Below are 8,386 nucleotides of genomic sequence, written 5' to 3' on the forward strand. Positions count from 1 at the left end.
TGCAGGATGCATCTGAAACCAGTCTCTCCTGAGATGTGAGAGAACAGATGAAGCAAGCAAACCCAGATGAGGGAAGACAGCTTCAAAGCCTCACAAAGATCTCTAAAGAACAGACAAACAGAAGCTGAGATGAAACAAGGACCTTGCCCCAGAGTGGGCACAGGGCGAGAGCATGCCCCCTAGAGTTGGGGCCCTCTTACTGTGAGCAGTTCTGGTGTTCAGTGTCCATTTATGGCAGCCACAAATGACAGACCAGAACTGCCCCAAAAGCTGCCCTTGGTTGTCATCTTTTACAGCAGGGAGCAGATCACCAAGCCTGTATCCCATTGAGCTTCTAGGGTAAATTCCAAATACCAACCTTTCAGTAAACACCAGGGCTTAACCATTGTTCCCTCGGAGACAGAGACACAGATCCCTGTGTTCCTTCTATTTTCCCTCCCTCATGGTTTCCTTCTTTCTCGAAGTTTCTACCCAGGTAATACGTATTTGAATACTCCTGGTTCACAGGAACAGAGTGTGAAAAATGTAACACCCCCCCCCACCCCGACCACAAGTCAGGGAGGGCCCTAGAGTCCAACACTCTACCAGACCCTGGAAGGCCTCCCCACACCCTGAGGCCACTGTGGCCTGGCCCTTCTCACTGAGCTGACTTTCTCCATCCCCTGCCCGGACCGAGCTGGTCATCAGGCTGCCAGCCCTGGGGTCTGCCATGGCAGCCGACTGGAGATGTGTCTTGGGTCCTGGGGACCTCGAGGGGAGACATGACCAGCACTCTAGGGAGGGAGAAAGTTCAGGCGCTTCTGTAAAGCGGATCCTACTAGTCCGGCGCCCGACAGGGGTCCTGTCAGGTCCAGACCCTTCCCAGGGTCACCAGAGCCCTTGGGGACAACCAGAGATAGCAGGAGCAGGACTGGGGCCTAAGAAAGAGGAGAGACGGAGGGGGGGAGGAGAGGGGGAGAGGGTGAGGAAAGGGACCAAAGAAAGAGGGAGAGGGACAGGAGCCCTTGGGGGAGGGGCCCAGCGAAGTGGGGGGGAGCAGGTGGGTGGGAGGGGGAGGAAGTGGAGGTACTGGCCCTAGGGTTTCCTATCCCTACGAAGACAGGGCCCGCGCATGCGCTGAGGACCTGGCAAGGACTGTGAAGTTTTGAGTTGGCACGTTAATGTTTTATTGATTCATTTATGTGATTTTGAGTTTCCCCTTTCTTATCTCTGTGATGGGGATTTTTAAAGGGGACTCTGAGTGGCAAACGGTTAGTGTTAGACGTTTAGCAAAAGGTTGGAGAGTCAAAAACTCACCTGAGATATCTCAGAGGAAAAGCTGGTGATCTGCTTCTGAAAGGGACGCCTTGAAAACCCTGTGAAATCGCTCTGTGCTGCCAAAATCGGGAATCGGTATAATTTGGTAACTGGCAACCACGTAGTGGTTACAAGTCAGGCTGCTAACCTCAGGGTCAGCAGTTCGAAACTACCAGCTGGTCCGCGGGAGAAAGATGAGGCTTTCTGTTCCCGTAAAGATTTACAGCCTCGGAATCCCTGTACAGGGTCGCTATGAGTCGGAACCGACTCCACGGCACATAACAACAACAACACATAACAGGACTGATGGTTTCTGCTGCAGTGCGGGTCGGAGGGACACTCTTACTGGACCAATAGTGAGCAGCCGCGGTTGTCATTATTGTTATTAATTGCCTTGTTAGTCGATTTCCCTCCTGCTCTACACCCTCTCTGGAGTCCTGGTGTGGCGCTCAGACTGCAAAGCCGTTTGAACTGCAAGGTCGACAGTTCAAGTCCACCAGCTGCTCCTCGGAAACCCTATACAGCGTCGCTCTGGGTCTGAATTCATTCGATGGCACTTAACAAAACTCCACCCCCTCTGTGTCTCCAGCCCCCAGCACTTCCTCCATTCCCCAGATGAGTCCGAGGGTCCAAGAGGATCCCTTCCCCCAAATTTGTAGTAAGTAAGCCTGTCTGACGGATTTAAGGAAAGAGCAAAGTTTTGGCCTCGATGAGGAGGCAGGAAGGAGCCGGGACCTCAGCGATGCCAGGGTCAACCTGCGAAGAATCAGAGAATCAGAGCGGCGGCCTAGCTCCCTGCACGGTGGACCGCCGGGGGAGGGCACGCTGTGGCCGTTCCCGCCTCTCCAGGTTCCGGGCTCCAGGGCGCACCCTCTGCGTATTCACCGGGCCACGCGGGGATCCCTGCATGACCCACTAAGCAGTTGCCATCAAGCCAAATCTGACTCGCGGTGACCCTATGTGTTCCAGAGTAGACACTGTGGGGTAATGCACTGGATCCTAAGGTCGGGTCCAATTGCTAGGTCGGCAGTTCAAATTCACCAGCCGCTCCTCCGAAACTCTGAGTCGCAACAGACACCAAGGCACTTAACAACAGTCTTTACCGGATAGCCCTGGTGTCTCCGTAGTTAAATCTTCCAGCTGCTGCTATGGTTGTGTGCAGTTGGAATCGGTTGGACTCATAGTGGCCATGAAGTGGCCATAAATCTTTCTGAAAGCAGATAGCCTCCTCTTTCTCCATGGAGCGGCTGGTAGTTTCCAACTGCTGACCATAACCAGGCCTCGAGTCAAGAGTAGGCAGTTGAAACCAACCAGCTACTGGGAGAAAGATATGTCTGCAGCTTCCATAAAGAGGCAGCTTTCCAAGCCCTATTTGTGGCGCTGTGGGTTAATATGCTGGACTGCAAAGTCGGTTTGAACCACAAGGTTGGGGATGCAAGCTCACCAGCTGCCCCTCGGAAACCCTACACAGGGTCCTTGTGGGTGGGAACCGACTTGACCTCACTTAAAAAAAAAAAAAATTGTTAAGTGCCATTGAGTCAGTTCTGACCCATAGTGACTGTAAGAAAAAGAAAGAAAGACAGAGTCTTAGCTTCAACAGCAGGCAGGTTTATTGAGAGTAAACCTGGGAGGGTTTACAGACTGGAGTATTTATAGTCCGTGTGGTCTGGGTATAGTTCTGGCGAGTTTACAATGGGCGGGGATATGGAGATTTGGACAGGGGTTTGGAGATTTTCCTGAAACCTGGAATTTCAGTGGGGGAGGGTCTCCAGGTGTAATAAAGACCTAAGCTTCCCCGGAGATCGGAAGCTCAAGCAGGCCCATTTAGTGTCATCTGAGGTAGTTGCAATGCCATTCTGTTGATCAGGCACAGCAAAGACCTTCAGTGACCCTTCCCTCTACAGGGTTGCCAAGGAGCAGCTGGTGGGTTTGAATTGCAGCCTGATGGTTAGCAGTCTAATGCTTGTCCTACAGGGCCACCCCGGGACTCCGTAAGGCAGTCTGTCCTGTTCCACAGGGTCCCTATGAGCCGGAGTCTTTACCAAAGCCGATTGTCTGACCTTTCTGCTGCACCTCACAATGAATTCCAACGCCGATCTGTAGGTGGTTGGTGTGTGCTGTGGAATCAGTTCCGACTCATATCAACTCTATAGGGTTTCCTAGAGCAACTGGTGGGTCTGAACCACCAACCTTGCAGTTAGCAGCCCAGTACTTATCCTGCAGGACTTCATCTTTATGTTAGTGTTGTTGTTGTTGTTGTTGTTAAGTGCCATCGAGTGGGCTTGGACTCCTAGCGACCCTGCATAGGGTCCCCGAGGAGCGGTTGGTGAGTTTGAACCACCGACCTTGTGGTCCAGTGCATTAGCCTGCAGCGTCACACCAGGCCTCCTCCACAGGACACAGGAGACTGCCCTACTGGGTTTCCAAAGCTGTCATTTTTACCGAAGCAGTCTGCCACATCTTTCTCCTGAGCAGGACAATGCTTAACCCACTGTGCCACCAGGGCACCTTAGAATATTCCCGGAACCCCTCAATTGCAAAACTTGGAGGAGGCGGGAATCCACTGTGAGGGATGGGAATGCTAGTCTTATTTGGGATGAAGAGGAGAACAGAACTGAATTGGTCGGTACCAATTAAACAGCTGTATAACTGTGTAGTCTCCCTGTTTCCTCTACCTCCTGTTATGGGAAATGCAACCGTGCATATAGGGAAGAGATGGGGGAGGAGAAGATTTCTCCAGTTCTTACTCTCTCACATCCCAAAGCAGGGATGAATACTATACTTTTGAGATATGAACCCTGTTTAGGGGAGCAGTAGGGGCTCTGGAAAATTGATTTCTTTGCAGGGATGATAAAACTGCTTTCTTGGCAGGGAAACAAAGTGATGGGCATCTTCAGTTTGTTTCCCTCCTACCCGGACACCTGAAGCCCAATCAGTAAACCTTTTCTGACTGGAAAGTCCTTTGGAAAGGGAACTATTTGGAGGAGGGGCTTTCAGTTTTAAAGAAAGAGTTTGGGGACCCCTAGACAGCACCTGGTGTGGTGTTCTGAGTTAATGCACCAGACTGCAAAGCCGTTTGAACTGCAAGGTTGGCCGTTCAAGCTCACCAGCCACTCCTCAGAAACCCTATACAGGGTCGTTATGGGTCGGAACCGACTTGATGGCACTTAACAACAACAACATGACAGCACCTAGAGAATTTTTGAAATTGGAAAAGTCCAAATAGAAATACTTCCCTTGATGCTTCTTCTCTTTTCTCTGAATTTGGATTTTAGACGTCTGATACTTTCTTGAGCAAAAAAAGTATTACTTTCCCCCTTTTTCTCTACTAAATATTGGCCAAATTGATATCTAATCATCTTCCAGCTTGATCAGGAGAAAAATCAAAGTCTTTAGAAAGATGGAAAAGAAACAGAAGATATTTCATCCAATTCTTAACTCTTTTAGAGTTTTCATAATAAATACCGGCAGCTTCCTAGTTTACAAGCCAGAATTGCATCCGTTCAAAATAGTCAAAATTAGGTTAGCTATGTTAAACATGGCTTGTTTTCAGATTTCCATAATGAATCTGAATTGTGTTGTGTGTGTGTGTGTGTTTAAAGAATTGTTTAATTCGCAGGAAGAATATGACAGTTTCATTTAGAAAGCGAAGAATAAGAAGAGAAAACGAACGATGGAGTATGGTGGTATGTCACGTTTATTTCCTTTCTCTTACTAGCTTTAGTTTGACACCTTTCGGTGGAAGACCTCAGCCGATACACAGACTAGAAAATGAGCGCTCCGACATCCAACAGTCCACATTTACATATAATCTCAGGTTGACACAAAGGGCAAGACGTATGTATTTCGCACTGGGTTTGGGAATGAAGAAGGGGGACATTGCACTGGCTTCATTTTTTTTTGCATACCAGAAAAGAAGACTCAGGGAAACCCGGGAAAAGTCCCAACTGGCGGCGGAAAACGAAAAGGTGAGCCGAGAGGCGCTCGGAAGTTTACAATCCGGTGGTCCTCAAGACCACCGAATCCAACTTTTCGTTTGTAAACGTTTTGCAGCGACCTGAAACCGTGCGCTCTTCAGCTCCTGGCGGGGCAAGTGGAGCACGAGCAGCAGGCGCACTACCAGCCTTGGGGACCCAGTGACGCCGGCCACTCTGCCGCCAGGCTCCAGGTGCGCCCTGGCCCCGCGCGTGGTGCTATTTAGAAGGCCGGCGAGGTCCCGTCTCGGTCGGCAGGGGCCCCGAGCGGACACCCCAGCTGCGCGCCTTTGGCGGGAGCGCAGACAGCGTCGCGGTCTTGCTGCCCTGCAGCCTGGCTGGTGGCGGCGGACACCTGCAGCCAGGGCGCCGAAGCCCGGGAGGGAGGCAGCAGGTGGCAGTAGCCCCAGGGGGCGGGGGGCAGACCCTGCGCGGCACCCCCGGCCCGGACCCCTTGCAGGATGCTGTCGATGCTGAAGGATGTGCACCCGCCCCCGGGCCGCGGCGCCCTGGCCGCCCCCCAGGTCCGTGGGGGTGGCGGGAGCAGCAGGTAGTGGAGGGGGTGCGGCTGCAGCAGCGAGGTGGCGGCGGGGTAGGGTCCCGGGGGCGGCGTGCAGGCCGGGGGCGCCCCGGGAGGCGGCTGGGCGCGCTTGAAGCGCTTGCGGCGCCGGAGGAAGCTGCCATTGTCGAACATGTCCTGCGAGGCGGGGTCCAGGCTCCAGTAGCTCCCCTTGCCCGGGTGGCCCGGCTCCCGGGGGATCTTGACGAAGCAGTCGTTAAGCGACAGGTTGTGGCGGATGCTGTTCTGCCAGGCGGGGAAGCTGCGGCGATAGTAGGGAAAGCGGCCGCGGATGAAGGCGCAAATGCCGCTGAGAGTCAGGCGCTGGCGCGGGCTCTGCAGGATCGCCATGGTGATGAGCGCGATGTACGAGTAGGGGGGCTTCGCAGGCGCTGCGGAACTGGCCTGAAACTCGCCGCGGGGCTCAGAGGCGGCGTCCTCGGTGCGCTCCCGGGGCCGGCTTCCGTCGGCCTCCTCCTGGTCCTCGTCCGTCCCCAGGACGTCCACCTCGCCGTCTTCCCCGTCGGAGCCCGGGAGTTGCTCGGCTCTTGGCAAGTCCATGGAGAAACTGGTCGTGGGGACGCGAGCGAGGTGGCTGGCGGCTGCTCACCTGGGGTGTGCGCCCAGGCTGGGAGAAGGACGCCCCCAGGAGATGTTTACTGACTTGTGTCCAGCACAGTCCAGCACTGACGCGCACGTTGGCCTGTCTAGACTCTCCTGGAGTGGTCGGGTCTTCTCTTTACGTTCTTCTCTAACTTCCACGCATTGTCCCCACGCCCCCCTCCCCACGATGTCCAACGCTGTATGTCCGCTGTGCACACCCTCCACCGGGAGCGGAAAAGACCTGGGCCCCTCCTCTACTCCCCCCGCCCGCACCTCTGCCCCACCCCCACCCTCAGCAAGATGCTGTTGGGGCTCAAGCTTGCCCAGCCAGTCAGGGTCCCCGCGTGGCACGGGCTCTGCTAAAGCTTTCTAAATGACAAAAAAAAAAAAAAAAAAAGCTGGGAAAATATGGAATTCAACAATGAACCCGCACCTCCATATGCAGACCCCTCCTGGGAGTACAGATACTGGGGAGGGGGCATGGAAATGTGCCCACGGTTTGGCTGTGTGGTTTCCGGTTTCCCAGATGGCTCATAACCCATTTCCATTGGTGGCTTCTGTATTTTGAGTTTTTCTTTGTATCCCTGAGCCTGGGGGTGTTGCCATCTTCTGCCCCCGCTCCCCTAAATCCTCTCCCTGACTCGTGTTGTGGCGTTGTCGAGGTGTGGGGAACACTGAACCATCACATCCTGCAGTTCTACACGTGTGTAGCTAAAATGGGCTTCACCAAAGGGTATACAGTAGAGAGGGTCTTCAAAAAGTTCGTGGGAAAATGGAATTAAACGAGAACAGAATTTTCCCATGAACTTTTTAAAGTTCCTTCATATCATATAAAAATTGATTTCGCCAAACACTCACTAATGTGTAGGGACCCAGTTTGAAAATTCCTGTTTGCCCTACAACTTTTTTTTTTACTTTGATCTTCTTCTTTCTTTTGAAAAAAGCCAAAGTTAAGCACTTTTACGATAATAATTATGATGCTTGAAACTGAAGTGAGGCAACGGAGGCTGTCAGTGACACACTAGGCAGGACAGCAAGCAGTATGACACGGTAGCTCTTGAACTAGACCTGGAGGTTGATGTCAGTTACAGGGGACCAGAGACCACAGTAGCAGCACAGAACAAGGTTACATGAACAGGGATCTTATGATGTCAAAAGATTCCTCTTGGCACAAAAGGCTGAGTGCTTGACAATTAGTCTAAAGGCTAGCTCTTCAGACCCACCCAGAGGTGCCGTGGAAGTAAAGACTTGGTGCTCTGCTTCCAAATGGTCCTAGCTTTGAAAATCCTAGGGGGCATTCTACTCAGCTCACCTGGGGTCACCATGAGTCAACTCTTGACAAGCAGCAAGAGCAGTGGTTAAATACTGGCCAAAGTACGTTTTTCTAACTCAAAGCCCTCCTGCTTCTGGAAAGAAGTTGAGATGGCACCTAACAAAATTGCAGTGACAAAAGGAAGCTATATCAGAGGCCGTTGGTAGCCACATAGTGAATCTTCCATCCAGGTTTGTAAAACGACAATGCATTTGTAGTGAGAAACCTCAAAGCCAGCTCAAAGCACAAAACGGAATATTCTTTTCACGTAGCCAGTGCCTCGGAAAAAGCAGCTTTCTAGAGAGCTTGTTCTGAAGCTTTTCCCCTCTGCTTCTCAGAGTTTGCTCCCATGAGGCTCCCAGATACGTGCTGGTTGGAGCAGCACAAACCCTGTTCAGGAGAGCGGTAGGGTCTCTGGAAAATTGCTTTCTTTGCAGGGATGATACTGTGATGGGCCTCTTCACTTTGTTTCCCTCCTACCAGTGTACCTGATGCCCAATCAGCAAAAACTAACAGGTGTCCGCTGGGATGCTACACTTCCCAGTGGCCACTTGTGTGATGGACATGGGATGGGCTTTGTGTCCCTGGTGTCCCCCCCCTCCAAAGACAGGTGGGGGGGGGACACATTGCTCCCATTAACAT

General features: G+C 52.5%; 1 protein-coding gene across 1 annotated transcript; it reads right to left on the reverse strand.

Annotated features, from left to right (window-relative positions):
* Positions 1 to 5,493: 5,493 nt before the first annotated feature.
* LOC102842492 (forkhead box protein D4-like 1-like) lies at positions 5,494 to 6,390 on the reverse strand. The gene has a single exon (XM_006863833.1). The coding sequence runs from the start codon at positions 6,388 to 6,390 to the stop codon at positions 5,494 to 5,496; it is 897 nt and encodes a 298-aa protein (XP_006863895.1).
* Positions 6,391 to 8,386: the final 1,996 nt, after the last annotated feature.

Source organism: Chrysochloris asiatica, unplaced genomic scaffold (assembly GCF_000296735.1).
Source record: "Chrysochloris asiatica unplaced genomic scaffold, ChrAsi1.0 scaffold00056, whole genome shotgun sequence".
Lineage (NCBI taxonomy): Eukaryota > Metazoa > Chordata > Mammalia > Afrosoricida > Chrysochloridae > Chrysochloris > Chrysochloris asiatica.